Source organism: Numenius arquata, chromosome 2, assembly GCF_964106895.1.
Source record: "Numenius arquata chromosome 2, bNumArq3.hap1.1, whole genome shotgun sequence".
NCBI lineage: Eukaryota > Metazoa > Chordata > Aves > Charadriiformes > Scolopacidae > Numenius > Numenius arquata.
In genome coordinates, this window is record NC_133577.1 from 115030071 (window position 1) to 115046383 (window position 16313).

Consider the following 16313-nt stretch of genomic DNA (forward strand, 5'->3'; position numbering starts at 1 on the left):
TCACAAGATCAGGAAATCTTATGAAAATTTCATACTATTATTTAGATTCTGGTTCTTTTCACCATCAAAAGAAGCTGAAATCAGAGGGACAAAGCATCAACCCTTTTTCTGGAGATGACAGTTAATTCTTCCAACAAGGCAAAACATTTGCTGAAAGACTAATATGCCAATTTCTCAACAAATACAAAATTCAGGTCACTGCAAATGAAGTACCTGTGAATTAAGCTTTTATTTTATTGAAGGCCCAAAGAAAGTTCAAAGTTCACAACAGCCTTGCTGGTGACATTCCCAGGAATGCTGTGGCGTCCGCACGATGGTATGGGAACCAGGTGAGGCTGCTCCCTCAGGCTATGACGCCCACAGGGAACCCTGAGCTTCTTACCCAAGTCTCTTACTACGATAAGAAAGTGAGACAGTACACCCAAGAAACTAAAAAAAAAAAAAAAAAAAGAGTTTTCTTAATTTTTTTTTTTTTTAAACTAATCCCTTAGCATCAGCTGAAGTTACAGTCCCACTGTAATGCTCTACATCCAAACCAAACCCATTTGGAAAAAGAATTAGTTCAGAACTCCACATCTTTCTGAAAGGAACCTACTGCCACGAGTATAAAATGGGAGTTTTAAAGACTGTACTAAAAGCACACTTCTTTCTGAGTGGTGTTCAGATCAATGGTTTTAACCTAGAATGCTCTCTGTGGACTTCGGCACAAAAAGAAAGTTTTACTCTCTATGCTATGCTGCTGCAATTGATATTAACAAAAATCAGATAATAGCTCCTCAATTTATAGGCAAGTATTTCCTGAAAGAAGTCCAGAACCTCAGAACTAGGGCTCTTCCATGTAGTCCACAATGCCCCATATCCATTCATTAATCAAGTTATAATTGACACCATAGCTCCTGACCAAAAAAAAAAAAAAAAAGCAAGATTTAGGTACAGGGTCCTTTTTCAGAACTGATAAAAGGGGAAGATTATGTTGGGTTTTTTAAAGTATCTGCAACTGTCCAATCTTAATTTTGTTTGGGTTTTTTTTTTTTCCAATAAAAACATAATTCAATGATAGGTGGTGTTTGGAAATTGAACAGGAGTCTTTGCTCAAATCAAAATTAACAAATCCTTGCCAAAAGAAAACAATACAGATCTACATTTTTTTCTACTTGAAGGTACTGATTCCAACTACAGTTCTTCTGTAAGGCCTCTGAGATAGTCCCCCAAAACATTCTTGCCACTAAGCTGGAGAGATATGGGTTTGATGAATGGACTGTCACACGGATAAGGAATTAGCTGGATGGACGCTTCCAAAGAGTTACAGTCAATGGCCCAATTCAGAGTGAAAACAAGTGGTGTCCCTCAGGGGTCCACACTGGGACCAATACTGTTTAATACAGAATAGAATCGTCTAGGTTGGAAGGGACCTTTAAGATCATCTAGTCCAACCATCAACCTAACTGACAAAAACAAAAAAACACATCTCTAAACCATGTCACTAAGCACTAAGTCAACCCATCTTTTGAATACCTCCAGGGAAGTTCAAGAAGGACAGGGAACTACTAGAGAGAGTCCAGCTGAGGGCTACAAAGATGATCAACAGACTGAGCACCTTTCTTACAAGGAAAAGCTGAGAGACCTGGGTCTGTTTACCCTGGAGAAGACTGAGAAGGAATCTTATGAATGCTTATAAATATCTAAAGGGCAGGAATCAAGAAAAAGGATGGGGTCAGGCTCTTCTCAGTGGTGCACAGTGACAGGACAAGGGGTAACAGAGACAAGCTTGAACAGAGGAAGTTCCAGCTCAACATGCGGAAAAACTTCTTTACTTTGAGGGTGACAGAGCACTGGAACAGGTTGCCCAGAGAGGTTGTGGAGTCTCCCTCTGGAGATATTCAAAACCGGCCTGGACACGTTCCTGTCCAGCCTGCTCTAGGTGAACCTGCTTTGGCAGGGAGGTTGGACTAGATCATCTCCAAAGGTCCCTTCCAATCCCTACAATTCTGTGATTCTGTGAATATCTTCATCAATGACAGTGGGATTGACTGCATCCTCAGTAAATTTGCAGAGCACAGAATCATGGAGAGATTTAGGTTGAAAGAAACCTAAAATATCATTGAGTTCCCACCTCTGTGCTGCAGACTAGGATCTAGTGGGAGGTGTCAGGTTGCTCAAAGCCCCATCCAGCCTGATCTTGAACACTTCCAGGGATGGGGCATCTACAACTTCCCTAGGCAACCTGTTCCAGTGTCTCACCATGCTCACAGTAAAGAATTTCTTCCTGATATTTGCTTTTTCCTAGTTAGACTAGATGGAGTAGCAAAAATAAATCAATGCTCATTTTAAAGGAACACGGACTTTTTTTTAATACGATTGAAGTGCTCTATATTTTTCTCTAGTCATGGGTGTAAAGTAACTGAAAAAGTATAAGATATAAACGACTCAAACTACAAGTGTCATAATAGAAAGGGATTTTATTCTGGTGTGTTTGTGTGCATAATCTTGAATGTACAGCTGAAGAAATGGAAGGACTTATAATTACTGTCGTACTGAGTAGAATCATAGAATCATTCAGGTTGGAAAAGACCCTTGGGTCTTTTCGAGTCCAACCATCAACCCTGCTCTACAAAGTTCTCCCCTACACCAGATCCCCCAGCACCACATCTAAATGACTCTTAAACACATTCGGGGATGGTGACTCAACCACCTCCCTGGGCAGCCTATTCCAGTGTCTGACCACTCCTTCCGTGAAGAGCTGTTTCCTAATGTCCAGTCTAAACCTACCCTGTTGCAGCTTGAAGCCATTCCCTCTTGTTCTATCGCTAATTACCTGGGAGAAGAGACCAGCACCAACCTCTCTACAATGTCCTTTCAAGTAGTTGTGGAGAGTGATGAGCCCTCAGTCTCCTCTTCCTCAGACTAAACAGTCCCAGCTCCTTCAATCGCTCTTCATAAGATTTATTCTCCAGGCCCTTCACCAGCTTCGTTGCCCTCCTCTGCACTCGCTCCAGCACCTCGATATCTCTCTTGTATTCAGGTGCCCAAAACTGGACACAATACTCAAGGTGTGGGCTCACCAGTGCTGAGTACAGGGGGACAATCACCTCCCTACTTCTGCTGGTCACGCTATTTCTAATACAAGCCAGGATGCCATTGGCTTTCTTGGCCACCTGGGCACACTGCTGGCTCATATTCAGCCACTTGTCAATTAGGACTCCCAGGTCTTTTCTGCCAGGCAGCTCTCCAGCCACACTTCCCCAAGCCTGCAGTGATACATGGGGTTGTTGTGGCCCAAGTGCAGGACCTGGCACTTGGCCTTGTTGAAGCTCATACCATTAACGTTGGCCCATCGATCCAATCTATCCAAGTCTCTCTGTAGAGCCTCCTTGTCCTCATGCAGATCAACACTCCCGCTTAACTTTGTATCATCTGCGAACTTACTGATGATACACTCTATGTCCTTATCAAGATCATCAATGAAGATGTTAAACAGAAATGGTCCCAACACTGACCCCTGGGGAACACCACTTGTGACCGGCTGTCAGCTGGATTTAACTCCATTGACCGCCACTCTTTGGGACCATCCATCCATCCATCCAAAGTACCTTCAATGTGACCCTGTACCATAATCAATCTCTGACCATGGAATTCTTCTAACTTCCCATGACTCAGTTTTGACAGATATTTTAAGAAAAGTTTGCTAGACACATACCCAACATCAACACTATAGCAAATAACTACTATAGGTTACAGAACTTACAAAGTTTTCTTTCTAAATTTCATTTGGAACATAGAATTAACTTCATTTCTAAAAAAATGACCCTACAATTCTATTATAATGCACAGAGGCAACCAGTTACTGTTATGAAATATGAGATTATACCCTTTGCAATTCCTGTAACTTCTATAATAACACTTCCTACTTTCTTAGGAAATGTAAAGTTAGTAAAAAAAAAATTTTCCTCTAATTTATATGCGAGCAACATTAAACAACAAAAAACACTGAAATTCTGAGATCAGAGAAGGTACAAAAAACAGAAGAAACACTGGAAGAAAAGAAGTTTACTGAAAAAAAAATTTTAAGACTGGTCCAATACAGAGTAAACTAGTTAAAAATGTCAACATTTATGTAATGTAATGACTACTATGTCAATCAAATAACTTTACAAAAGAAGAGAAATACATCTTCTGGAGACGAACTATGCAAATTCCTCTCAAAATTGTTTCGAGAACCGATTATTACATAGTTACAATGAAAAATAACACATTAATACCTTTAAATTGAAATATCCCACTAAAGCAGTAATCAGAATAAATGTTGATTACCCCCTGAAACCACAAGTTATGAGATGAAGTCATAGAAAATAGGAAGACAAATCATTAATCCTGCAAAAAGCAATTAATATAAGGAAACATTTATGGATATTTAGCACTGATTTCTTTCAGAAGATTTTTAAAATTAAAAAAAGATGTTCCAAAGCCTATCGGTAGAGTACTGACCTTTTTTTTTTTTTTATTAGTCTTATTTATTAGCTGAAAAGGCAAGCATGTTTTGCAGATAACAGAACAGGAATCAGAGACGATAACTTTCAGTGATAATAGTTTGAAGAGACAGATATGACTAATGGCACGTCAATTGAAGCAGCGGTAGGACACATCTTGTTCACTTCATACTATACATCAACGAAGTGGAAGAAGAATAAGCACTAAGACGATCAACTACAGATAATTCAAAACTGCAGGGGGCAATAAAATTCTAAATGACATGGGTGGACTAGGAACATAGAGATAAATAGCTATGCAGTTCAGCGCGATAAATTAATGAGGCTGGGAACAAAATTAATCAAGTTAATTTCAATTAATGCATTTTGTAAAGTTATTGAAACTTTTCTATGGCATCAGTTTGATAAATAGTTTTAAAGGACATAACAGATTGATGTTACAGACTAATATATTTATGAACCATAAATAAAATGACTGTATTTAATCAAGTTTAATATACATCTAGAATGTATAAACAAGTGGTAAAAAAAAAAACCATTGTGCAAGACTACTTGAAAACACAAGCCTAACATACAGTAGAATTAAAATTTAATTGGAAACTAGATAGACATAGCAGTACTGTCCCTCTTAAATAAATAAATAATGATCTGTTGAAGGAAAGAAATTTCTTCTCAGAGACACTCTCCCCATGCTGCTTAGTTAAAGTCCCATCTGCTCCCCTCCTCTTGAAGCAACTAATTGTTTGCAAAAGATTCTGCAAGCAGAGAGCCCATCTTCATTCAGTAACACAAGGTCCATTACAAGGAAAGACAAGGCCTGAAATGAAGTAAATCTACATCAAATTGACTGCAAGGCAAGTGTAAGCATGGGGTGATTGCAGAAAACAACTGGTGTAAATTGTTCTCTCTGAATAACCTGGCAAGAAGAACCAGGTGTGGGAGGCTACGCAGACACACTGGCCCTACAGTCTGCCCTACAGTTGTCCATTAAACACAGATGCACTGCTACCTCCAGCCCTATCCTGCCTCCTGAATACCTAGTACACCTCCACAGGATCTAATTGACAGCAGCCAGTCCTCATGTAGCTCTCCAATCACAACTGCTTCTGATAACACGCTCCTTCTACCAGCCCACATTTCTTGCCCAAACATGGTTCAGCTTGTTTGGCAGCTTTCGTTTTGCAATTTTAACTTTGAGATTCTCTCTTCATTCTTTCAATTATATTACTACTAGTAGGTATATTGTCAGGGCTCTTGAATACCTCTCTCCTGCAGCACAAGTCATATACCTAGAATAATATTTCTATAGGAACTGATTTTTTGTTGTTTGTTTTTTTTTTTTTTTTTTATATAGCTAACTACTCTTGACATCCAATTCACATTATACTTTCCCCATTTATATTAAAGGTAATAACAGCATAGCAATAGTAAAATAAAAAGTGTCAAATGGAAATAAGGCATATTATTTGCATCTGTTTATCATGCAAACAACAAAAATAGCTGCAGGCCAGAGAAGTAAAGTGTGTTAGGAGAGCTTAAGGGAAGACTCAGAACAACTACAAGGGAGATTATAAATTGCAAGAGTGAGTTTATTAGTTCAGCTCTACAAGACATTAAAAAAATTAGTTAAGGGCACTTCAGAGCCATGCAAATAGGCTCTTTATTCATAAAGAGTTCAGTAATCTAAAAGACCGAATTCTTGTATATTCTGAGAACTCAGGAGGCAGGGCTCGCTCCTCCTTTCCTAGTTTGCCTTCTCAGATTGTGCCTTGGTCTAATAACTATTTGTGTAAGTGTCTGCTGGAAAAGACTGTACACAGAAGCTTTGAGAATGATTGTGTCATTATGTATTTATGCAATATTTCTTAGTGGTTCATATCTCAATTGCAGACTATACCTGGCATATTATTTTGCTCAGTGTGTAATTTGATGGCGTTGATAGAACCTGCCTATCTCCATAACTTCACAATATTCAACCTATGGACCAAACCCAACTCCAAAATCTATTAGTGGTTTTCAATGGCTAAAATAAATCTTCACTTGCAAATTTATATACACATAACCCATCTTTTTGAGACTTTTCTTGTGAAAGAACATGCTCTGTCACAACCTTTAGTTGCCATACGAAACTAACATTGCATTTTACAATGTCTTTATAGGATAGTAATTATTCAAGTACAACTGAAAGGATTTCAAGGTCATTTGTATTATTCTAAGTCTGTGTTGATTTCTCAAGTTACAGTGAGAGAAAAAAAGCCGAGTTGAAAACTTGCGTGATATTGTTTCAGTTCCACAGATTAACTTATATTGAAAGACTTGTCACAATCTCTTTCAACAATATACAAAACTGTATTAAGAAAGCAAAGTCAACAGAAATATTTTACTTCTGCTACTACTACTTCCAAGCAAAACCAACACTACTACACACAAAAATGAACAGAAATATTTGCTAAAACATCTCCAAGACAACTACCCACTAATTCAATTCATCATGACAAACAAACCCCAACTATCTGTGGCTCTAACACAAAACAAAGACCAACACACCCCACAACATCACAGAGACTAAGCCAGCTGCAACAGAATAGCTACCTGTCCCTTCATTACTCACTACAAATCTTCACTCAGCGCCTGTTACCTAGTTCTACCTTAGTCCATTTTCAGTATTACTCTGACAAAAAAAAAAAAAAAAAGAAAAGCAGCAACCCCCAAAAAAGACAACTTAAAAAAGACAACTTAAAAAAGCCCCACCGCCCCACCACACACAACCCACAACACTTTTCCCAGGTTACTACTGTCATTAAATCAAGACTCCTTTTTAAACAGTCTTCATCATAACATGAAGCTAAACCAAACAACTCCTAAAAATGCATAAGCACACACCAGATTCTGATGAACTGTACGTACAGTCATACATATATACGTTTGTTTATGTATATATGCATACACACATTTCCTCTAATATATACACATAACGTAGCCTGAGCACTACCATCACATGTGATCTACTACTAATAGCTTCATGACTGTCAAGTGTTGTAAATAAAGAGTTCATTTCTTCCACTAAGAAAAAAACATGAATTATTTATAGATTTATTAGGAAATGCTACTGGATATACCCCAGATACAAAAGTCAAAATATATATATCAAAAAAAAGAAATCAATCTAATTCCCACAACTTCAGATTCAGTACTCATTACAGTTTGTACAGCAAGAGAAAGAATAAGCTTCCTACAAACAGACATAGAAAAGGTATTATTTAGTGATAACTACAAGAAAGAATATTGAGAGCTTATTAGATATAAGAGCTACATGGTCAAATTTTGCACTCCTCTGCACTTCTCTGTGAGAGACCTTGAAAGTTCAAAAGGGAAAAAAAACAAACCCAGTTTGTTTAAATAACATTGACTAAATTCCCACCTCAGTCAGGGTGACTGCAGTCCTAGTAAGAGTGGAAATACTTCCATTCCCTTCCAAATTATTTCAGTTGAATCCCTAAGTTTGATTTACTGGGAAAATATTCCCATCTAATTAGACATCAAAAATCAAACACAGAGGTTTAAATTAAACTTTGTCTTCCTTCTGACTTTGTCATCTAATATAACAAAGATTTCTACCATTACAACATTCTTAAAAGTTGTATGAGTTTTCATGTCAGTCACAATCACATAGCTCATAATATCTGTTAGATCAAAGGGAGAAAAAGTTGTATTTTATTATCATTTTCAAGCTTATATAAAATATGCAATTTCTTTTAACGCCTCAGAGTTTAATCACAGTTGCATTTTATAAGAATGTCCTATAACTCACCAAGGTGTTAAGTCTTATCTAGTAAGTACTGTTTCCATAGTTCTACTTTGCAAGTATCAATTTCACAAGAACATACAGCACAGAAAGGAAAAAAAAAAGCTACAGCTTGGACCTTATTATACTGAAGAAGTCTCATAACAACTACAGGGCAGGAAAGTGTCCATTCAAGAACTGTAAACATGCAGTTTCTACTTCCTTCCATCAGAGTTTCTCATATATATCTTCCAGAATGATCTAACTCAAAGTCGTTTTGTTTATTATTTTTACTTAAGGTCCTACTTCTAAGTGACCAGCCAAGTTCTCCAAATGCAGTGCACTCTCTCTTCTTGCCACAGATTTTCACTTGGGATAAAAGCCATTTGATTCTGTGATACCCCCTCAGCACTTGTATTTACTATTCAGCAGTTAAAATCCAGCACACAAAGGGAACAGTCAAGTTATCTGACAATACATTTGTTTCCACATTAACATGTTGTCAGCGTTCACAGATGAGACACAGAACTACTGTATCAGTCCATGAACATGCAGAATGCTCACTGAGTAGAAAAGCAGCAATACTTCCATGCCTCATCATTTTTCACATTCATAATTCTAAGCGTGAGAATCATTCTTATAGTGCATACTGTTCTACTGTGAGGCATTAACACTAAACACAGCTAACTATACTTTGTTTTTTCTCCAGACAGAGATTACTCCAGTAGGAAGAAATAATGTGAGAAAGAAAAGAACAAGAAGCCATCTAATACCCTACATATGCAAATTGCGTATTACAAGCATGAATACTACAAGCATTCAATTATATTCTTTCTTTTGCAAGATCAATTTTAAATGTTGAAAGGATTAGATCCAAACAAGACTATCAGGCAGAACAGTACCTCAAACAGGAAAAATTTATAGTTTAAGAATAATTTAGGTATAACTCATAGCTCCTATATGAAGTACTCACCAAGATCCGTATTGGGGCCAGCAAGTAGCTGCTTAAACTTGTCTAATCGGGATGCTTCTCTTTCAGTTAATGCAGGAATAACTGAGGTATTATAGTCTGCCATTCTAATCACCAAGGGAGATGTGGAAGTTTGTGGAAGGGACTGTGATCTCTGCATGGAAGAATTCTCACTAGCATTATCTGAAGGGAAAAAGCAGCATACAAGCATAACAGTTAGCTTCAGCTAATACGAATTTAAGTTGTAAATTTAAAATAGAATTATGTTTTGGAGAAATGTAAGCTCAAGTACAGCAAAAGTTTGGACTTCAAATGGCTTGGATTTAGCAAGAGAAGCATTCTTCTTCCAAGCAATATTCCACAGTTAACACACATCATACTAACAGCAAGGCTGTTGATTTGTAAAATCTCTGTGCTATGGAAAGCTGTTTCTATCCCCCACACCATTCTAACAAAAAAAAAAAAAAAAAAATCACTGAAAAATCATTGCAATTAGTTAAAGTTTATACATAAAACACAGACCAGATCACATGAGGATGGAACCTCCTAGTCGACATGCATGGTTTTCTCCAGTTTTTCAATATACTTTATACAGTTGCATTTTAGTAACAATTTTTCATAATAGTAAGAATACTATTAATTGCATACATCTTGGTGCAGTTAACCATTAAAATACATCCTCAGTTTTGGAAGGAAGTTGCATTATTGAATGTATTAAGGCTGAAAACTTAAAGTTTAATTATTCTCCCCTCACCCAAGGCATGCAGTATCTCCCTCAAATAAATCAATATTGGTTAACAGTGTTTTCCTGTGGTATTATGAAAATGTTGGGAAGGAGTTAATGTATTAAAGGGCAAATATTACAGCTCTCATTTGATTTTCAACATATTTTTAATTTTGTAACATACCTGATGAACTCGACGTATGACCTTCACTGACTGATTTAACAAGCCTATTATCTCCACATGGAACTGAAGTCAGTTCTGAAGATTCTACTTGTTTTTCTTCCTGTAGATGTTCTTCCTGAAATTTATGCTGTTCTTGTAGCTTGCTGTGATTCTGAATTACTTTGTGAGCCGTTTCCATGACCACTTCTGTATTTAAGTTTTCAGCAGCTATTGCTAAGAGTTCATCATCATCATCCCCAAGATCCCAAGCATCACTTGTGTTACTTTCAAATTCTTGGAAGGTACTGACTTTCTTTAGTTTCACTGGAGTTGCAGGTGGCTTTGAACCTGGTTTTATCAAGCTGTTCAGAAACAAATAAACAATATTTAGAGAACTAGTAATGGACTAAGCAAAACACTATGGACAGTGCCAAAAAACAAAAGTCCATGCTTGACATTATATAGGTAGAAATATTTATTTCCCTCCACTCATGTTACTGCTACATCCACCCGTGATAACATACGGCTGAATATGTCTGAGAACAAGAACAGGTAAAAACTGACTCTTCTTGGCTTTGAATAGAATCTGAACAAATCCTTCCTTCCCTTGTCTTAAAAAAAATAAAACAAAAAAAACAGACACACCACGACTCCCTCCCCGCTTCCGCCTTTCCCCCCCCCCCCCCCCCCAAAAAAAAAGAGACCAACCCCAAAGTCAATTAAAACAAATATTACTGGAATAGTTTGTAAGACAGGACAGACTGCACTTCTCTTGCTTCATCACAAACTTCTGTAGAGCTTTCAGGCCTTTCAAATCAATTGCTGCATAACACAGGAGCAGTAATGAACTCATCAGGTCCACTAAGTCATCATAAGCAATCATGTAATACAATCACTGTCATAAACAAATCAAGTCTCACCTTGAAACTCATCGGATATATCATTCCTCCCCATTCAGGCACCCCAGCATGAATTTGCTTCAGAACTTTGCTCTTCTCATAGGCAGGACACCTCCCCTACTTACTAGCCTAAGCGTACCCTGATCAGCTCCTAGCCTTTTGTCCCTCCGTCAACATGCAATAGAAGAGATGAACCAAGTATCCCTCCCAAGCTTAGCACTTGTTCTCACTTACAGTAATGCAAAACAATCACATTTCCCTTCAGATTTCAGCTAAATAAGGCACTAAGTTGAGAGAGTTTCCCAGTCTGCCCTCAAAAAAAAAAAGTTACTGCCAATAACTTAATTGCCCTTTCTGGTCATCCCTGTCTTTCCATCTATGCTAGTTCAACTTTTTTCTGTTATGACAAAGCAGCCAGAATTGGAAAACATAAAAAGTTCTCAGACAGTCTTCATACAATGTCAGTAATGCTTCTGAATACCTTTCCTAACAGGTGCTACAACACTAACAGTTTCACAGAACTTGTCATCATTGTCTACAACAGCAAGGTCTTTCTCCTCTTCTGTCATTATTTCAAGCAATAAGCTTCAATTTTTATTAGTGGGTCTCTCTATAACTCCACGTTTTGAACCAATGCATCTCATTCCTTTTTCTTGAGTTCTTAAGGTAACACATTTCAACTGCCTTCAACTCTGTATCACCTGAGAATCAACTAGCACATTTATTTCTTGTGCCATTTCAAACTAGCCCTTGAAAAAAAACCACTGCAAGTATGACCTCCTTCCAAGCCAATACTTTTCCTCCTAACATTATATTTTGTCCCTACCGCATTTGGTCATTCATTTCATTGGTCATACAATTTTACCAAAATTCTCACATACACCAATGTTTTAACAGCAATGCTAGTTTCAAAGCAGCTGTGAAATCAACCAACAAACCAGAACAACTTTCTCCTTGACAAAGTTCAAAACAAACTGTCTTCAAAAAAAAGAAAAAGATAAAACATAAAAAGCAGCAGCTATCAGAATGCAGCATTTTGCTAAACACCTTGGCCATAAGGAGATGAAAATCATTCCCTTGCATTAGCTGTGGGTTATTAGCATGAAATTCATTTGGTTACTAATGATGTTTAACATAATGTCACCACTTTCATGCACATTGTGTTGTGATATCCGATAATCATGATGCAAGTCAATAAACTCTTAAATCTCTGTAAAATCTATTCTACCTACTGTCTTCTCACTCACAAGTAAAATGCCCACCTTTTCCTCAAAATGATTTACACCACGACTTGACTCTTTTCTCTTTCAAACAGACAAATAAAGGCAGTCCATCAACAGAAAGATACATGCAGGAAAGCCGCTTACACCTGAGTTGTAAGCTTTATCTGCTAAATTAAGATTAGAATTTACCATACAATTTCCAATTTATAAGGCACTGCAAACAAATATTAAAAGTTGGCAGTCTATGTTTGTTAAGAACTGAACAGCTGATTTGTTGCTCTTAATATGGTAAGCACCAGGAAGTCACAAAAGAGAAGTCAGAACAGAGAAGTCAAGATTGTGACAAAACCTGAAACAGGAAGATTAACAATAAGCTTTATAGCCAAGAGAGAAGAAAAAGAGGAGAGAAGGCAGAAGTCGTCCAAATTACCTGAAATATTTAAATATTACGTTAACTTACGTTCCATGCAATAATGGATCAAAAGGCGGATGCTGAGCTCCATACACATGTTGAATACTAAAGGAAAAGAAAAAGAGTTATCACAAAACTAATACACAGAAAGCCCTCAAATGTTTTATTAAATAAATAGCCAATAATAAACAGAACTGAAATGCTCCAACAGTTTTCCATTTCAAAGAAACCCACATACCACTGAAAACAACAAAGCTGAAATTTAAGTGTATACTAAAGAGTACCTTAATAAAAATAATAAATTTTCCAAACAGAACCTATTTTTGAGGCCTAGGCTAACTCACACTGATTTATTTTTCTGAGCAGGAATTAAAACAAAAAAAAGTTCACTCCAGAATAAGAATCTACACTGCTCTTAAATTTTCTCTCTTTTCTGATTTATCATTTCTTCATTTCTCTCTTAAAAAAAAAAAATACTCAAAGAAACATCTGCAAAGATTGAATCTTCTATGTATCCCTGTCATTCAAAATCCAACCAGTCAATTCTTAACTGTACAAGGCTGATAAAGAAAAATGCAAAAGATGGCATGCTAGAGATTAAAAACCATGGGAGTATTTAAAACAAATGCTTTGAAATAAATAAGCTTCTAAAGGAGAGACTTATTCACTACTATCTCTAACAAAATAACCTGTTACTGTGTGAATAATAAAACTCTCTACAAACTAAAAGTTTATTTCCTCCCAGTTTTAAGCTATAAAATTATTTTATAGTTAAAAAGAACTCCACAGAAAACACTTCAAGATTTACATGTGGCTTCATAATGGAAATTGTTACTACAAAACTCTCTGATTGCAAGGGGAGCAAATCATATGCGACTTTAACATCTACCTAAACCTGTACTAAAAACCACATAAAAGGAGACAAACGTACCCTCCTGACAAATCAAAAACAATCTCCAGACCATAAATATAAATGCATCTGACCTTCGTAAACCTGAGATAGAACCAAGTCAAAAAGACCACAATCGTAACAACTTTTAAGAGAGACTTAGAGTTACACCACAGGGGCAGTATTAACAGTACTGAAATTAACTGTAGAGAGGACTGAGGGCGGCTCTATCAATTTTTATGCAATTCCATACAAATAAAGTCCATCAAGCACCAGTCTTTCTACACAACTGTACACCATACACTCCACAGTCAAGTCTCTGCACCCCCCTGCTCTACACTCAAGGGAGGGTCAGGAGTCACTTCTCATTTTGGCATACAGACAGAATATGCTTTTTCCTTCACTCTATGAATGACCATGATGGGCATCCACCCAAATAGGAAGTTCTAACAATCCTCTCCACATTATTAGAGAAAAACAAAAAATAAAAATCAAAAGCACACTCTCCACAGTGTCCTCATTTTTCCACATGCCTGCAGTTGCCTGCAAATTAATTAACTGCAACTATTCATAGACTCTGTGTAATCGAGGAGGGTCAGAAGTGTTTTTAGCCCCAAAGGACTCAGCAAAACTACAAAACAAGAAGTTCAGACAGACAAAAACATTTGGACTGAAAGAGTTAGTTTATAATTAGAGAAACAAAACCACTACCAGTTAGTGCTTGTGGGTAACTGACCATGGATTAAGTTTAACAATGAGCAGGATTATTTTGCTGAATTCAGGTAAATGGTATGAAATACAGAGTTACTGTTCTCTAGAAACCAAGAATACACATCATTCTTACAAAAAGAACAAAAGAAACCAAATTACTCTACTGTGAGAGCAATTCAGTGATGGGAGCAGAGAATGTTATTATTAAATAACCATCTGAACACATGTTCCTAGCTTGACATAATGGTCAAAAGAGTTAATGTGACTTTGGGGATGTATTCTCCGGAAAATTTTGAATGGGAGAATGTGTTTGTAACTCTTAGCAATGATACATTGGCTGGGTCTACTGTTCATCCCTCAGGAAGAAAGTTGAGAAATTGATGGTATTTTAAAATATCAAGCAGAAACTAAAATATGGCTATCTGCCTATAAAGTATAGTTTCCTTTGAAGTGTTTCAAAATATCACAGCTTATATCAAGTCACAAAACTTCATAACTTAACTTAAATCACTGAAAGCTGGATGGGGACTTTTTACAAATGCACGTAGTAATAGGATGAGGAGTAATGGCTTCAAACTGGAAAAAGGTAGATTTAGGTTAGATATTAGGAAGAGATTCTTTACTGTGAGGGTGGTGGGGCACTGGAACAGGTTGCCCAGGGAAGTTGCGGATAACCCGTCCCTGGAAGTGTTCAAGACCATGCTGGATGGGGCTTTGAGCAACCTGCTCTAGTGGGAGGTGTCCCTGAACACAGCAGGGGGTGGAACTGGATGATCTTTAAGGTCACTTCCAACTCTAACCATTCTAGAGTTCTACGATTGCCAAGAACTACAAACACATCCTATCATTCACAATTTTCCAGAGAACACATCCCCAAAAACACATTAATTCTTTTGATGATGACATCAGGCTGGGCGCGCACGTTCAGATAATTACTTAAGAACTTTTCTGATGCAAGTTATAACTAATGCTTACTAAACCCAGCAGCGATCTTTGATCAAGTAAGTGGAGGTGCCCAACACCAAAACACTCCGGGCACTGAGCTGAGAGAGAACCGAGGGGCGGATGGAGAGGCCCTACACTAACGCCCCAGCTACGAGCAGCGACCGACCAGACACGCTCCCTGCAGAGCGCCCAGGACCGCCGAGGGCCCGTAGAACTCGGGGGCCGAGCAACCCAGCGCCAGGGCCTCCCGCGGGCCCCAACCTTCCCGCCGCTCTGCTCACCTGCCCGGCACCTTCGCGCCGCTCCGCTTCCAGAACTGCTTCCTGCCCCCGTCGCTCGCCATGGCGGCCGTCACCTCATCCCCCCCCGCAGCGGCACGGACCCCGACCCCACTCCCTCAGGCTTCACTCTCCTCCGTTCCTTTCCACAGGAACAGGACTGAGCGGCGCCATCTTGGGACCAGGAAACAACCCCGCTCTTCATTCGCCTCCCGAGGCGGCCCGGAGGTTTCAACCAACCAGAAGTGAGAGTGCTGCCGGGTGGTTCAGGTTGGGCCAATCGCAGCGCGGGAGCGTTGGGCGGCGGGCGAGGAAGGGACCTTGGGGTAGAGTTTGCTGCGGTGGCGGCACAGCCGCCCTTCCCGTCGTGGCTGAGGGGCAGCGTCCAGCCTATTGCGCCTGGGCAGGCCGGGGCCGGGGTGGGCAGCGAGGCGGTGGGGAAGCAGCTGGCAGCGGTGATGCCCGCCGGGACCGGGACCGTCGGCCAGGCGCTGTCGCCGCTGTGTAAACCCAGGTGGAGGCCGCTGGCGCCATGGAGGCTGTCCCTTTCCAGGCCTTGTGGCGGTGTGTGAGGCGCCAGCCGGTAATGGTACAGAGACCCCGCTCTTGGTTCCTATCTGTGATTCACTGAAGTATCCCTGTAAAGTCAGGTTTTATTTCATGGTACTGCGGGTTTTCAGGCCTTAATATTACTCTTTGGAGTATGGCTCCTGAGAAAACAATGCAGACTTACAGAGTTTTTTGCTGCATCCTAGTGCAAGACTAATTTAATACATCAAAGATGGTTCAGGAAACATTCTGCCATAATTGACTCAAAAACTGGCATGT

The 16313-nt window shown here is 38.8% G+C and overlaps 1 protein-coding gene across 4 annotated transcripts in view; it reads right to left on the reverse strand.

Moving 5' to 3' along the window:
- The window catches only part of TBC1D22A (TBC1 domain family member 22A), a 180648-nt gene extending 164962 nt beyond the window's left edge, over window positions 1–15686 (reverse strand). The window contains exons 1-4 of one of the 4 annotated variants that reach the window (XM_074166614.1): window positions 15489–15686; window positions 12711–12767; window positions 10150–10490; window positions 9245–9424 (exon numbers count right to left, since the gene is read on the reverse strand). In XM_074166614.1, coding sequence (XP_074022715.1) covers window positions 9245–9424; window positions 10150–10490; window positions 12711–12767; window positions 15489–15550 — 640 coding nt within the window. In that variant the 5' untranslated portion in view covers window positions 15551–15686. The remainder of the gene's footprint in view (window positions 1–9244; window positions 9425–10149; window positions 10491–12710; window positions 12768–15488) is intronic. The other 3 variants (XM_074166622.1, XM_074166632.1, XM_074166643.1) reach the window with 3 other exon arrangements.
- Window positions 15687–16313: the final 627 nt, after the last annotated feature.